Source organism: Danio rerio, chromosome 12 (genome assembly GCF_052040795.2).
Source record: "Danio rerio strain M-AB ecotype USA chromosome 12, GRCz13ab, whole genome shotgun sequence".
NCBI classification, from domain to species: Eukaryota; Metazoa; Chordata; class Actinopteri; order Cypriniformes; family Danionidae; genus Danio; species Danio rerio.
In genome coordinates this window covers 35,595,630-35,612,768 of record NC_141032.1, presented here as the reverse complement: position 1 = coordinate 35,612,768, position 17,139 = coordinate 35,595,630, and the positions used below count along the sequence as shown (strand labels likewise).

Sequence of the window (17,139 nt, the reverse complement as noted above, 5' to 3'; positions counted from 1 at the left end):
ATGACACTATCTCTGTCTATGCTGCATCTCAGAGGAGCAGGACAGCCCTCCTCAGTTATTTCATGTCCCCAAACAGAACCTGCACCACCTCCTGATCATTACTGTACAGACATCACCCAAGCAGCACTCACTTAATAGTCAATATGTGTCAAAGCGACCACTTTTAATGAGGTCAGCTGGGTTTATTTTGAGCACATATATGTATGGCTATATACTTAGCACACAGCCTTGGTGTAAAGACTTCTTCGATTCACATTCAGCAAACCCAAACTGTGACTGCTGGCATAATTTTCCTTTGACTCCTCTCAGACAAACAAACAGACAATAAAACCTCTTGTATGCGGCACACCAATCAGCGGCGGAGAGGTAGAGCGCGGCCCTTCATCAGAAGTAAAAGAAAGACGGATGGTTGAAGGTAAGGCGTTTGCTCTTTCGTTTTGATATAGCGTGGAGCTGTTGACATTTTAATTTGTCCCTTTTAAGCTATAGAGTCGGTGTTAATACGCCAAACAGTGGTCGTCCCTGATATACGCCGGGCCATGGTCAATTTATCCCGGATTCCAGTCATGGGCAATGCTCTTATATTTTCTTTGATTTTTGTGTGTGCGCATTATGTGTGCCATGACGTACATAAATGTAATCTCATAATGAGCTATGGGTCTGCACGCAGCACCGATTCAATAATAAGCCATAAATCATTCCAGCCAGTTATGACACTCCATAAAGCCTACGAAACACATTGGCAAAAGTGTACGTGAGCATAAATCTTTGTAGCCCTTGTGCGCTCCTGTTATTTTAACACAAGAGAAGGTAGAGAGGGTCAAAACCCTTCACATCTGCGCATCTACGGTTTAAACCGATAAGGACGCTGGCACATTTATCTGGGTTTACACAAGGGTATCTCCAGTGCTGGAAAGCATCCCATTGGGCTGTTTGTGGGGGAAGGTGTGGGGGGAATTACATCCCCAACCCCCTCAGGACTCTTTCATTTACTGCAAGACTGGCTCCTTTAATGCGCTTCGCCTGAAAATGACCGGGTGAGGGCCTCTCTCAGACTGTGTGCTATTGTGAATGTCTTTAGTTAATCAGACCACCGATAAACCCATATCATGAGGAAAATTACACCGTTGCTAGATTAAAGGGAGTTTTTTTCCCTTCCCTGATAAATCTAATATTTTAATTAGGCTACTTAATTTCAATTATTGATCTATTTGAGTGGTTTTTGTGTAAGCAGAACAGGTTTTTCCATTCCACTTTCCATTGTTTTTTTTTTTTTTGTTTTTTTACATAAAAACGTACTTGTTGGACGAGCAAGAACACATGAGTGCCATTAGGGTTGGGTATTGTTTATTTCGACACTGGCGCTAAAACGGTGCCGGAATTGATACTTTTGAGCCACAAAATTGTGGTGAATGAATCAATTTATTTGACAAAAAAATGATTTTGAAATCATTTTTATTGAACAATATAACTAAAGTTTAAAGTATACATCAATTCATGTTTCATATATTTGAACTGAATTGCATTAATATATTTCTTTTAATTACTTCTGTATGTTAGCTTGAATTTAGGATTAGCATTATGCAAATAATATTACATCAGCTTACTACTAATCTGTGGAAAGGCTGATTATCAAAATCAGGGAACACCTTTTTTCTAGGGTTGGGGCGTGTGACTATGTTTACATGGACATCAGTAATCCAATTGTTTGCCTTAATCTGAATAAGACAACACTATGATTAAGGTGTTTACATGAGTTGCTTTTTGAATGTTCCTTTTATGATCTTGTTTTACATGTTACAGCACATGAATCGATTAATGTCATAGCTTCACCACGCTATCCATGTTTCTTCCGGAATTTCATGTGATTTAGGGTGTTTCATTTTTAATTTTTTAACAGCTGTTTTACTTGATGTTAATCTTGGGGTTGGGGTTGGTGTCAGGTCATGGGCCCTTGATAAAACAATGAAAAACTGTAGTGTGACAGACAGCCAAGTAAATACAGTAAGTAAGTAAGTAATGTGTATTTATATAGCTCATTTATCATGTATGGCTATACACCCAAATCGAAATCATGAGGGGGGTCTCTGTACAACACCACCAGTGTGCAGCATCCACTTGGTTGATTAGACGGCAGCCACAGGACAGTGGAGAGACAGTGATTCGATGGATGGAGATAATTGGTAGGCCATGATGGGTAGGGGCCGATGAATATAATTTGGCTAGGACACCAAGGTTACACATCAACTCTTTACAAGAAATGCCATGGGATTTTTAATGATCACAGAGAGTCAGGACCTCGCTTTAACAGTTTAGTGTCATCCGAAAGACACGCTCACTGACAGTATAGTGTCCCCTTCACTATACTGGGCTATTAGGACTCACACAGACTGCAGATTGGTGGCCTCACTAACACTACATGACATATATGTTTATGACGGTGAAGATGATTCAAATTACCCAGATAAACCTGTTAATTTAAGCGGTTGTTTTCTGGGAATAACATACCTTGGAACGCATGCCTGACCAATCAGTATCAAGTTTTTCAGGAAGCTGTGTAATAATTGAAGTTAATGTATTAATGTGTTGCTGCTATGGTAATAATGGGCACTAATTTTACCTTCAAATGTCTGTGCCTAAGGCTGTGTCCCATTACTTTGAGGGCTTTACTTTGAAAGGCTTCAAAGAAATGAATGTAGTGGACCAAAAATATTTTGCATCTCGCTTCAGCATCACAAATTAAACATGTCCATCATTTGTACTCCCCAAAATCCTTCATTTATGAAGGGCCCGTTGAAGTGTTCAGATTTGCACAGTTTGGAGTGATTCTTTAATATAACAGCCATGATTGTTCTTGTTTCAAAATGACTTTTGGAGGTGCATACCATTTTTTTTTATCTATATCTAAAAATAATTAAATAACATACCTTATCTGTTGTTGTTTTAAATTGTCAACATAGAGTATGTTTTGAGATATTTTTGGACCATACACAGATTGTCTTATAGCAAAATATTTTATCATCTATTTAAAAAAAAGGGCATATTTGTTTCAACATACTGCCAAGGACCAAATTCATTGGCTGGAAAAGTTGTCAATCAATCAATATTATGTTTTCCGTGTCCTTCATGCATGCACTGCCTGCACGGATTGAACAAGCTGGAAAAAAAAAAAAACGATCCCCGGATTACACAATTAAGTTTCCCGTGCACCTCAGCTTTCCGTCTGCATCGACAATTTGGCTTTGGCTACCGAGTGCTAGTTAAGACCCTGAGGGAGAGAGAGAGAGACTGAGAGAAGATGAGAGACAGAAGATATTGAGATTTAAAGATAGAGTGAGTCAGTAAGAAAAGGGCAGATGGAAAACACCCCAGGCTTAGATGAAGAGAGAAATAGAATTAGCGATATATGTCGAGAGCCGGCTGTGAAAAGCTAGAGGAGTGGAGCAATGAGAGCCGGTGAGGGAGTCTTACGGGGAAGAGAGAAGCCCGACTTCCCTGGAAGAGGTTAAAAGCAGGCAGTCGGCGGCCCTCATCAGTCATTCTCCTGAATGGGATTTGAGGACAATAAACCTGTAGCACCCGGACGAATGGAGACGGAGTGCGCTGTCAGCAGCACACGATTTATGGTGCCCAATTCCGCTGATCTCCCGCACAGAAACTCGGACTGATAAACAGTGATTAATCACCTTTACATCCGATTTCAGCACCGCCCCCTCCCCCAACAAAGTACATTAAATGCGGTCATAATTATTTCACGCGAAAGCTACCCGCTTTTTTTGAACGGTGGGAAGGAATCGAGGGGCAACACGTGGGCGTTCATTCTGGAAGATTCCTTATTTAGTAAGCGAAATCTATATCTTATTTCCATTTTGTAGCCTCTCCACCGGTCGCTCCCAGGGGAACAGAGGAGGCATATGGTGCCGTTTAGGCTTGGCGAACTTTAGAGGCATGTTAAGACGACTTGAAAAATTAGCATCCAATAAATCAAATGACGGCAGCACCCTGAGCCAAGCCGTTGAAGTGCCGGACCACAGTAAATCTGATTTGATGGGATGTTTTGGGAAGGTGCATGTTCGCATGGGAGTGTATTTGCTGTGATTAGAGAAGAAATCACATGCATGTTTCGGAGCATACGTGGGGTCCAAAGCATGCATAAACATTTTACATGCAGCGAATTGCTGAGCATTTGCATTTTTACGCACACTACATATGCATATCATGTGTATTCGGTTGTGTAACGGCCGCATTCGATTGTGTTTATGCATGCCAGAATCAGGGGAGGAAGGGAGGAGAGGGAGGAGAGGGAGGGGAAAAAAAGTCAGATAAAAATGATAAACGACTGCTTTCTGTCACCGATGGTTATTTAGAGTTTTGCTGTAAAGCTGTCCTGAAATGAACAGATTTTAGTCTAATGAGCAAAAAGGCAGGCCGTTAAAGAGCTGCTATGTGCTCAGCACTTCTTCCAAATGAAATACTGTAATACCATTTCCCCCTCATTAGGATGCAAAGGGCTCAAAGAACCAACGGCAATAAAGAAATCAAAGACTGAGAGGGGAAACGACAGCACAAAAAAAAGACAACAAGTCAGTCAAAACAAAGACTTGTTTAATATGGGCTTCAGAAAACAGTGTGTACCACTGCTTTATCTCAGAGACTGGGGAATGATGGTCTGGCTGATTACCTCGGCGTTTGTCAACACCATGCCAATGAATTGCAGAGCTTGTGCATATGCATCCACCTCACTACAATCAGATGCTTTCTTTTCTACTGTTTTCACAACACTTTCATTACTCTCAAATGCTGTTGTTGGTTAAAGCAGGCACACAACTTCATAAGACGTTAATTATAGGTTAGATGATGTCAGGTGACCAAAATTCAATGTCTAGCCAACATTTAAAGACAATGTTATTTTGATGTCCAATATCGATGCCAAATTACGTTGATATTTGGTTGATTTTAGGTTATGTTGGAAAGTGACCAAAATTCAACATCTGATAGATGTTATAGTGGTAACGGTCACCCAATGTCAAGGTGTAACATGATTAGACGTTGATATTTAGTTGATTTTAGGTTGGACATTGACGTTGGCCTGACATTGGGATCTGACGTCAACCCAATTTTCATTTCCAAACAAAATCCAATGTCCCCACGATGTTAGGGTACAATGCCAATGTGACATCATGTTAATGTCCTGTTCCTGCAGGGGTGTCAGGTTGTTGGTTAAAAGCTGTCAAGGTATTCACAGCTTCTTTTTACTTCTAATGACTGCATGATTTTAGTCCCGATTTTAACTCGCCGATAGGTTTTGAGAAATCTCCAACAAATGGCTGAAATCACAGGCAAAATCGGTGCTCGTTCACATGAGTAACAGTCAAACAGTGTGAACTATCAAAGACATGATTAGTGTTAGCACGCTAAAATCTGTGAGATATTTGGCGTGCTAAATATCTGGAGCTTTCTCTTTTTTATATAATTATTTTTAGTGGTTTTCACTTTTAATGTGATAGATAAATGAAGGACAGACAGGAAAGATTGGGAGCAGAGAGAAGGGAAGGATCGGCATAGGATCTCGAGCCAGGAATCAAACTCACGTCGCTGTGAGCACCTTGGCGCCATATGTCAACGCACTCAACCACAATGCAATTGGCGCCGACAGTGTAAAATGTTTTTTTTTTTAATTGAAAATAACATTGCCGATCATCTACAGCCAATAAGAGAGCAACATCCACTAGTATGAGTATCTGCAGGCCAGCGGGAGGTTGGGGAAGAATTTAAAAGTGCTCATTTTCAGGTTATTTGAACCCAAGAAATGGAGGAAAAACTTGGCAATGGAGGAAATTTGGCATGAGCACCCGTGTCTGTTTGACATGTTATATGAGAAATACCACAACTGGGTCGAAAAAGAATAAAGCTGAGGAGAAACTGAATTCCCTTCAAAGCCAGACGAGCAAAATTCATAGATTTTCTACTTAACTAAAAGCTTCTTTCTCATTATGTAGTTAATGACAAAAGATATACTACGTGACCTCTCGTTGTTTTCATGTCACTTCTCGCGTGTGTTTGGTTGTGAGATGTAGTTTGGACAAAGATGTCTTCCTACTGTAAAGTCATGCAGTATGAAACCCCCTGTCACCAATCCATCCAAAACACAGCAGAGACGGAAAGCTACCACAGATAGTCATACAGTGTGAAAACATCCGTGACATGACTACTTTGAAAATCATGCAGTCTGAACTTGACATAAGCGAAAAATTGGAAAAGACTTTCACTGAAAGTATCATGGCCTTTGATTCAAGTACTCTTGCACACTTGCAAGAGCATTAGCGACAAGTGCTGCAGTTCCCTAATCAACCACCTGTGTCGCTAATAAAAGTGAAATCTACATATACATCCCTTTTAAAGTGACTGTCTTTTTGATCTTAAAATCAAAGCACATCTGAAGAGCAGCGAATCAAAGTAAGTATCTGAGCGAGACCCTACAACCACAACACTCAATTGCAGTTTACCTGCATAAAATTCAGGACCATAGACAGCTCCCACCACTGGATTCAGCTTCCAGCCTGTAGAGGAATACACAGGGGAAGAGAGAATTAGCTCCGAATGCTTATCGTGGGGACCTGTGGGTTGTTTGTTTCTCGATCTTCCGCCGCTGATCTCAGGGGAGTGACAGTAATTTCAAAATAAAGAGACGGATTCGGAGGAAAGAACAAAAGGAAAGGGAGAGGTGGAAATATGATATGACAGGAAAATATTTGGGCGACATTAAGTTGAAGGAGTTAGGGGGCAGCAATATTGGGGCATTCGGAAGAGTGCAAGCGATATAGGGTGTGAAAGGGAGAGGGGGGATGAGAGACAGAGAGCAAGAGAGTAGTGAGTGCTGTCCGGTGCGCTGTCAGTGATAGATGGGGGTTGTAAAATAGCCTCTTCTCACTCCCCATTGGCTGTGGCTGAAGAAGTGCAGGGGGTGTGGGGGTCTACACTGCTGCTGATATATTCGATTCTTTCATTCTCCTTCTCTGTTTGTCTCTTTATTGCAGTCTGAGGGAATGAGCATCTGCGGAAGAGCTCAGGATGCCGGCAAGACCCCTGCACTGAATAAGACTCCTCTAAAGACCATTTTAAGAGATGTAAACAAAAACAATGGTCCCAATGTACTTCAATGTACTTCATGTTTTACATTTTTAATTTCTAAAGCTTCCAAAAACCCAAGATCCACATCTTGATAAATAGTGTTAATGTTTAACATTAGGTTATGCTTAAATTGCCTTTTGTTACAGTTATGAAATAGTTTATTAACAGGCATGAAATGTTCATGGGTCATTCATCAAGTTCATTCTCAAATTGGTCTATACCAGGGGTGGGCAAACTCGGTCCAGGAGGGCCGGTGTCCTGCACAGTTTAGCTCCAACTCTAATCAAACACACCTGCTTATAGATTTCTAGTGATCTTGAAGACAATGATTAGCATGTTCAGGTGTGTTTGATTAGTGTTGGAGCTAAACTGTGCAGGACACCCGCCCTCCAGGACAGAGTTTGCCCACCCTTCGTCTATACCCATGATTAGCTATGCTCATCAGCTAAAGTCTCCAATCTGACCCTCAGTACAGCGTAAGGAGAGCTAAAGGGAGTGGATTGTTCTTTATAATGAGTTTTAATAAATATTTGGGTAAATAATTCACACATCAGAAATACTGCTTAATGGCAGCTTTAAACAGCAGCTCTAGAAAATCAGTTTATACTGCATTAGTATATATTATCAAGAAAATAACAAATCAGTTTCAAAACATGAGTAGGAAGGTGGAAGCTTTAGTCTAAATATAAAAAATATGAATGGTTTATAATTGTTTGCATAAAATATTGTTTTTCTAATATTATATATAACAAAATCGAGTTTAACTACGGTTGTGATCATTGACATGTTCATAGTTGTTGTTAATAGATAATCAAGATGGAAACACCTCAAATAAAATTGTATAAGCTGTTTGAAAGCTAAAACATGTTAGTGTAAACAGGGCCTAAATGATTGGTTTAAAGATGCTTCCAAAATGATAAAAAAAATGAAGCTTCTTCTGACAAAGTTCTTTCTTTAGCATTTAATTTTTTTAAATAACGCAACGAGAGCCATGTATTCTAAGTGAAGAACTATGCTTGGGGATACCAATGTGTTCAATTATAGACTACAAAGAAATACCAAAAGCACTCACCATTTGTATAGGGGTTGGCCACTTTTTTGTTTGTCATTACTCGTGCCGTTGCATTATTTACCTGTGAAAAAGACAGCAGGTATGAGAAGCAGAACACAAATCAGAACACCGAGTAACAAAAAGAAATTCAGTTCATGCTTCTCTGCGAAGTAACAAAAAAACAACATCAACATTCACATGCTCTAATTATCACTTGAAAAATCATGAGACGCGAAAAAATGAAAGCGATCCATCAAGCTCTGATCTTCTGTTTTCCTGCTGGATGTAGGATCTAATCCAGGCTGTTTGTAGAAGAGTTGGATGATGACATCTGGTTCAACATGTAATGAAACAGAGCAACTCTGGAAATGGGCTTTAATGAAACCCAGAGTATATTGGAATTCCCCACTAGCCAAGCTGAGGGAGCTTCCTTGAGGCTTTTCTCCGCAATTTCATCTGCCACATTGTCTAGACGCTTCTACATATTCCCAGACACTACAACCCTGAGGCGTTGACTTCATGAGCACTAAATTTAACCTCGGGAAGGCGGAGCCATATTGTACGAACACCAGAAAATGAATGAGATCGTTACACTTAATATGGCACCTGGACTATGAACATGCACTTTAGCTGAACCGGCCTGAAAATATATATAGTTGAAGGCAAAATGATTAGCCCTTCTCTGAAATGTTCTTTTTTTCAAATATTTTCTAAGTGCTATTTTATAAAGAGAAGTTTTTTTACACACATTTCTTTTGCCTATAAGTTTTTATAACTAATATCTATTTCTAATTATTTTGTCTATGGCATGATGACAGTACATTGTATTTTACTATGTACTTTGCAAGATTAAAGTATTTAGCTTTAGGAACTAGCCCTCTACTGCATTCATTATGATAGATTTGTAAAAAAATATTTGACTGTTTTTCTTTTCATAGAATGACTTAACTGCATTACAGTAAATTTTTTTTAAATTTTTTATGTACTTTATGATATGTTTGCATATGGAAACAACATCCAATAGTGGATACAACTTAGAAATGTCAAATTAACACATTCCTTATAATTAATAATGATGTTGTTTGTTTTGATTTAATTGGTGTTGCAGTATTATAAGCTTTAACACAGAACTTCTAAATGACACCTTATACATACTTTCCAACAACTGATACTCCAACTGCTTTTTATTTGTTCCATTCTTTTTGCTGAATATTATTGAAAACAAACATAATATCTTATTATCATATATGCAACATACAGAAGGTATAAATATTTCCTTCAGTAAATATTATAACAAAAAAATCTAATATAACAGTCTAATATAGATGCATAAGCATAATGTAGCTACCAGCTAACAGTGTTTATATATTATACTTTATACAACGGTTCTGTCTGGTTCTTGAATCCGATTGGCTGATAGCTGTGAGATATTTTGCCAGTAACAGCACACAAAGGTCTCTTCACCTTTGTGTATTACTCTGCCCACATACAAGCAGAGGACGCTGCACAGTTTGACAAATATTCCTGCTGTTGGGCAACATAATGTACTTTTGGGGCTTTTTTAGTCGAAAATGTAGTTGTTTAGATTGCAACTATGCAGTCTATTTATAAGCATAGTGCCTATTTTAAAATATTAATAATTTCTGAAAGACAGTGCATCGGTGTCCATTAGACAAAGACGGTTAACGTTGTCTATCCACAAGATGGCGTCAGGACCGCATAATAAGCCCTTGCTGTAAGATTAAAACTGCATGTTTTATAACAACACTTGATCATATTAGTTAGTTTGATCAAAACTGGTAAGTGATATTCTGAGTTTCTTTATAAGGACAGTGCCTATTTTAATACAGTCACTTTCCTATTCCGGTTCTCAACAGTGTTATTCAGAGACCTCACCCTTGAACACCCCCTCCTTATCGCAAACACAACAGCAGTCTGGTAGTGATTGCGCTGCTTTTTTTCAGGGTTAATTATTGTGGTATTCTGATTGCAACAGAGAAACACTGTAGACTAATAGACTGTAAGGAGATATCTCTCAGTTCAGCCTTATAATCTGGCAGTTCAGCCTTATAATCTTAAAATGTCAGCAAAATCAGCTGTTTTCTCATCACTTTATACATTATGCTTGAGAATCATTCAAACACTAGCTCTAAAATGACGTTGGTGAATTAGTTATGGCTTCTGCTGTTTTGACGTCAGCTGCAGATATGGATGAATGGCGGAAGAAAGTACTTCCTAGTACAAAAGGGTTATTAGACTCTCTGTGTTTGATTTTCTTCTTTATATACATGACTGTGCCATTGAATTGTTGTATAAACGCAATTTTACACTCGTAGCAGTGCGATTTGGCAGTATATAAGCACCAGTGCTGATATACAGCCAAATCGCACTTCTACGAGTGTGATATTGCTCATATATACTATACAATGCCTGTCCTATCTGCTTCTGAGCTAACTTACTTAAACTATCTCCATCACTGCTCTTATCAAATGTCCAATCTACATCATTCTCATGGTCACTATAACCCATTTCTCTTTCATCTGCAGGAAAAGTAAGTTCTGTCATTTTCTTCTTAACCTACCATAGAACATAGTGGTCCTCACTAATACACTTTTCTCTTTATTTATATCTAATCAAAAATACTGCCATTAAAATATATATATATATATTTTTTTTTGCTTATCTGACATCAGTTGATCCTTTGTTTTTATTGACGTTTTCATTTGCATTTAGCAACTACTCAAAATAAACGAATGTCTGTCAGACATCATGCCACAGAAAAACACTGCACGTCATGTGATTTAACCAAAGCACATCATTGGCTAAACTAAGTACTTCTCTTTCCAGCAAAAAACTTAGAATGTTGGTCTTAAAGAAACAGTGGCAGGAAAATGAACATAAATATCATGCTGCTGTATGGCAACACCATTAGGTAGAGTGCTAGTATTAACCACAATTTAGAGACTTAACTAAGTTTATTAGGTTAACCAAGCCAAGAAAATTAAAAAAAAAATCAATTTTAAGGAGGTTAATAATGTTGATCTTAAAAATTGTTTAAAAAAAAGTAAAAAATCCTCCTCTTTATTTGACTTTATTCAGAGGAAAAATATAGGAAATACTGTGAAAATGTTCTTCCTCCGTTAAACAGCACTTAAACAAGGAAATATTTGAAAAAAATATATAAACATTTTCTCAGAGAGCTAATAATTTTGCCTTCAACTATTGTTTTTTTGCATAATTCAGCAACACCGTTATCCATTTTGGAGCTTTAGTTAAAATAAATAGGAGCTATGCTGCCTACACAGAAAATAACTGCTCGGGGACATTACCAAGATGGCCGCCAAGTGAACCCACTTCCCTTAAAGGGACTTTAGTAACACAGAGAGAGGCCAAGCAGCTTGTTGGGAGGTGCCAAAGGAATTTAAACATGGCCGCTGGCAACAGAAGCCGTGTTAGTATTTCACCCTCATGTTAATTAGCGTTAATAGCTTTCCGTTCCACAGGGCCCACGGAGGTCATTTAGCTTGAGGAAACAACTGGCCTCGACTCCCCCTTGATATATAGGTCTAGGTATTGTTTGTGCATTACATGAATTATCTTAATTGTCCTATAGAAAATCGTAATAGCCCTGTGGAGAAAAGGAAAAAAAATAGAGTGTTTGAAAGGCGAAATAAACCTCAGCTGTTTGGGATAAACAACTGGGACTTTAAGTTACATTGACAGGCCTTTGATATATCGAGATGCATGTTTTTCCAGAGTCTGTGCATCACATTACCGGTTAAGCGATGCTAGAAAGTTCAAAAGCTTCTTTAAATACAGTTGCACATAAAACATCAAAGCAGAAAGGATCAAATCGGATGGCATGCATACCAAACACGCATGCACAATAGATACGACTAATATTATTTGCACTAAACATGCAGAATACAAACAGCAAGCATAATTTAGAGATGCAATGTGGTGAAATGAGACGCTGCATGCACGTTCCATCGGTGCTTATTCTTTTCTCATGGGACATGGTGTTGGAATGGAGGGTATGGATAGTTAGATTAGGAAAAGCACCTCAATTTTGCGTCCCTCTACGATTGTACCGTTTAATTTCTCCCGTGCACGGTCTGCATCTGCACTTGTTTCAAAAGTTACAAAACCAAAACCCTGAGATAAAGGATTCCCAATGTTGGATGATGGGGTGGTCGGAAAAAGATTTGAATGGGCAACAGATAGAGTGAGTGAGAAAAGAAGAAAGAAGAGAGAGAGAGAGAGAGAGAGAGAGAGAGAGAGAGAGAGAAAGAAAGGTCAGCAGGGTTGCAACATCTATCCATTAGTAAGAAGTGAAATTAAGTCTTGAGGGTAGAAAAAAGACATTGAGAATTTAAGAAGTTCAACAGTGACCCTTTGTGCTATAGGTTTAGGCCAGAATGCTAATTCAGCAATCATTTACTAATCCTCATGTCATTCCAAAGGCTATCATTTAACTTCAGAAAACAAAAAGAGATATTTTAATAACACTTTAGTTTGAGTATCAACTAGTGGCTTATTACCTGTTATTAACACATTGGCTGTTTATCAAGTACATATTCTGCATGATCCTATTGTATATTCCTGATCTAATACCTAAATCTAACCACTATTTTATTAACCATTACTAAGCAGCAATTTAGGAGGTTTAGTATTATTAGTCAAGTGTTTTCAACCAAACACTTTAGTAAGACAATACTAGACAATACAATACAAGTAAGACAATACTCAGATTAAGAGTCACCCATGTAAACAGTGATTTTTGATTACTTTAATCTGATTAAGGTCATAATTGAACTAAACAGAAATGTAATTAAGACGTGGAGTATGCCAATTTTAGTCGCATTATTGAAGCACAAAACAAACATGTAAAGACGTTAATCAATCAATGTGTTATAACATGTAAAATGGGATCATGAAAGGAACATTCAAAAAGGAACTCATGTAAACACCTTAATAATATTATTGTCTTATTCAGATTAAGGCAAATAACTTTATTACTGATGTCCATGTAAATGTAGTCATTGTTTAATGAAGTTCAAAGGTGCCACCCAAGAGCGAAGCTCACTGGGTATCACGTATTAAGCTGGCATAGGAGCTTCTGTGACCCAATCAAAAGACGCTTCACTTATTGATGTGAAAAAAAAGCGCCATTCTGCTGAATAGACTTAAGTTCATTGCACACCAATTCCAAAATGTTCGTATGAAATGTCGCAGATAAAAAAAATTGTCTAAACCTTTGTCATTCCACCAGTGTCTGTTCATGACCAATTCAATTTAATGGACACAATATTTCCTCTTTTGTTTTTTTTAAAGAGAACATAACTTATTCACATCAGTGGCTACGTTTCCATCCACCTATTGTGGATTGTCATGTGATTTTGTTGTAAGTGATCATGTGATGATAGAAATGTGTGTGAATGGATAAACCAGCAGGCTGAGCACACTGTGAAGCAACTGAAATGTTGTTTTGGACATTCTAAATGCCTTAACCATTTCAGTATTAGTGTTATTATAGGCAAGAAGTCTGTGCTCTGCATCTGACACCTTTAAATGCCATCATCTTCTGAGGCACAAGTCATTTATTAAATAAAGAAAAGCTTCAGTTAATCAGAAAGTGACTATATTGTTCTCTTTGACTCATTGGAAGCTTTATTCGCACGTCTTATATGCGATATTCTAGTTTTGCGCATCTTTGGATGGAAACATAGCTAATGATTCTGTTGCAACAAATTCATTAATATGCATTAGACAATTTTTTAGGTTAATGAATACAAAAAATATATATATATTAAAAAATTCAGACTAAGTGTGCAAAGACCTTTAGAATAGAGGGACACATATTTCTCATACTTTAATAAAAAAAAAAAATTTTTTAAAGACATAAAAGCTTGATTTGAGATACACTAAACAAGTAAATGACAACCATTTTCATTCTGGCCTAAACTCCCTCTTTAATCCTGCAACACATGGCTTGCATTTGTTCATTAATGTATCTGAAAACATCAAAATGTTTTTGTTAATAAATACAGATATTGTCCTTATCTACACCATGATGTAAGGAATATTTCCAAGGACACATATAAGCTCATATAAGGTCTAATGCTGTATAGCAGGGAAGTGTCTCCTCTATCCCGCACCCCCACCTCCGCTGTCAGTGGTGAGTTATGGCCAACTGCAACCCAAACGCCATATCCGGAACAGCTATTAGGTATGCATAGCAAACAAGAGCGTGGAACAAGCCCTGGTCTTTTAGTTCATACACAGTTTGCAAGTACGGCCTGGTAATTGCTTTGGGAGGCCTGTGAGTATGATATGCATACATGGACACTCCATTCCTTGTGTCTGGCATGAATAAAGACCAGCCCTGGAGTCCTTGGCCCGCAAGGAAACAGAAAAATCAAAAAGGAATGGGCCGCAAAATTAATCCTTTTGACATTTTGCGCTACTGTGTTCAACATAGTGTTTATAGTTTTTCTCTCTTTTTTATCACGTATTTAATTAGCTTACACTGCTAGAAAGCTGAGGCACAATCTTGTAAACAACACAAACATACTCTTTTGCAATGATCCAAAACCTAGTAATATGCCTACATACAGAAGATATATTTTAAATGATCATAAGAACAGAGGATTTCATAACAGTAGGTTTAATTACTCTTTGCTGCTTACTAAAAATCATTTTTTGTTGTTATTAAATAACTCTTTTATAATAATTTTATAACATGATGAGTATTATATTATTTTATAATTATTATATAGTAAATTATAGAATAATTTTTAGACAAGAATAAAATGTGAGCAAAATTACCTGTTTTGTCATCACTTTAGATATTACGCTAGAGAATCATTGAAATACTAGCTCTAAAGTGATGTTTGTGAGTTAGCAACGGTTTCTGCTGTTGTGCTGCAGATGTGAAAGAATGGCTGAAGAAAGTAGTTCCTCGTACAAAAAGAGTTTTAAGACTTTTCATGATTGATTGTCTTTTTTTTATACATGATTATGCCGTCAAACTGTTGTATTAATGCCATATCACATTCGAAGCTTCCCACCAATGCTGATATACAGCAATATCACATATAAATAAATATATGTATACATATAATTATAAATAAATAGACAGACAGACAGACAGACAGACAGACAGACATACAGACAGACAGACAGACAGATAGATAGATGATAGATAGATAGATAGATAGATAGATAGATAGATAGATAGATAGATAGATAGATAGATAGATAGATAGATAGATAGATAGATAGATAGATAGATTTTACACATTATATTAACACATTATTTGTTAATATAAAAACTTAAATGTATCATGTCATAAATAATGTATTATTTATATTAATGATATATTTATGTCATAAATAATAACAAATAATTTTATTATTAATATAGATTAGAATAGAATGTTATAAATACCCCAAAATAATAATTATATTTTTAAATAATTTTATTACAAATTAGTATATACTTTTATAATAATACATGCATTATTATAATATTTAGAATATCTAATATAAAATATGGAAACAATTATAACTTTTTAATAAACGAAAAAAGTATTTCAGTACAATTTCAAGTTAATTATTTAGAGTTTATTGATTATTTAATTCTGTAAAATTTTAAAGTGTTCACCAGAAGTGCGCTTCACAATCTTGCTCTAAATAAAAAGTCATTTAGAGATGGTATTTGGTCTTATGCTGTATATTCAGACATTCTGTTCTTTTCACATATTGTTACTCGCCTGCTATACAGCAGAGAAGTGAGCACAGCCCAGGCTTTGGATCAGAGCGACCGAGTAGGAATTTAAAAGGCCATTCAAAACAGGCTATTTGTGAACGATCGGCTGATCTTATAATATGCGTTGCTTAGCTTGAGCACACTGTGACGGTTTGTTCCAGCAGATTCACCCCTGCGAATCACCTATGAGGAGGTGAGAGAAGTTCTCCTCAGCAAAATGTCACCCTCCTTTGAGACCGGCAGTGCTGTATGGAAGAATGGCTATATATAACTCACGTCCCAGCGCAAGACTGGAGACTTAAACAGCTGAATCTTATTACAGCGGGACAGCTGGAAGAGCAGAATCGCTGCGTGTTGGTCAGACGTTGACTTCATTGAATTATAACTGGATGAGTTGAGTCGAACTCAGCGCTCAGTTGTCTCTCTGCGTAGCTACCTTTCCAAAACGTGTCTGGGCCCAGTGTGTGAGAGTGTGACGTTTGAGTCAGTTTTTTTGCGGCTGCTGTGTAAGAGCTGTAATTATTCGGCTCATGAAGGGAAGAGGAGACCTGTGGGGAGGAAGAAGTATGAAGTGACAAAGAACTGCTCTTCCAGCTGACTTACCTTAGAGCCTCGCTCGTTAAAAATAATTTCCACATCCAAAATTTTCCCAAATTGCTGCGGAGAGGAAAAGGAGATGGGTGGGGGGAAAAAAGAAAAGAGGGGAGACAGGGGAGAAAGAAAGAGAGACAGAGAGAGAGAGAGGAGTAATTAGAACTCATCTCTTCTGCAGTTTGTCAGGAAACTTGAGCACTTGATTGCACAGCGAACTAAAATAGTAAATCCACCAGTTTCTCTGGAGCTATGAACACGCCAGACAAAGCTTCACACTTCTCCTTCTCCATGATGGCTAAATGATACTGATGAACACAACGGCTCCAGTAACATATTACAACATTACTCAGAGTAAAAGGTAAATAATTACAGTCTCTCTATTCACTATGTTACTAAGTTAACTTTTAACACTTTTACGTTAGTTTCTTTTTCTCAGTGTTGACTGAATGAGGGGATGTTAAGGGTGGAAACTACTTATGGCCCGCTTCCACTGGATGGAACAGTGAGGTACGGTACAGTTTAGTACGCTTTTATAGGTGTTTACAGTTTCAAAAGGTACCTAAAAGCAAACCATACTATACCACTTTTCGGG

General features: G+C 37.6%; 1 protein-coding gene and 1 long non-coding RNA gene across 51 annotated transcripts in view; one reads left to right on the top strand and one right to left on the bottom strand.

Annotated features, from left to right (window-relative positions):
* rbfox3a (RNA binding fox-1 homolog 3a) overlaps positions 1–17,139 on the bottom strand; it is an 886,893-nt gene that overhangs the window by 59,494 nt on the left and 810,260 nt on the right. For 12 of the 50 annotated variants that reach the window (XM_087276576.1, XM_087276577.1, XM_087276578.1 and 9 more), the window contains 4 exons: positions 16,557–16,610; positions 12,245–12,337; positions 8,204–8,264; positions 6,507–6,560 (listed from right to left, as the gene is read on the bottom strand). In XM_087276576.1, coding sequence (XP_087132702.1) covers positions 6,507–6,560; positions 8,204–8,264; positions 12,245–12,337; positions 16,557–16,610 — 262 coding nt within the window. The remainder of the gene's footprint in view (positions 1–6,506; positions 6,561–8,203; positions 8,265–12,244; positions 12,338–16,556; positions 16,611–17,139) is intronic. The other 38 variants (XM_087276616.1, XM_087276621.1, XM_087276617.1 and 35 more) reach the window with 5 other exon arrangements.
* LOC141376839 (uncharacterized) overlaps positions 1–17,139 on the top strand; it is a 113,291-nt gene that overhangs the window by 67,805 nt on the left and 28,347 nt on the right. The window lies entirely within an intron of this gene.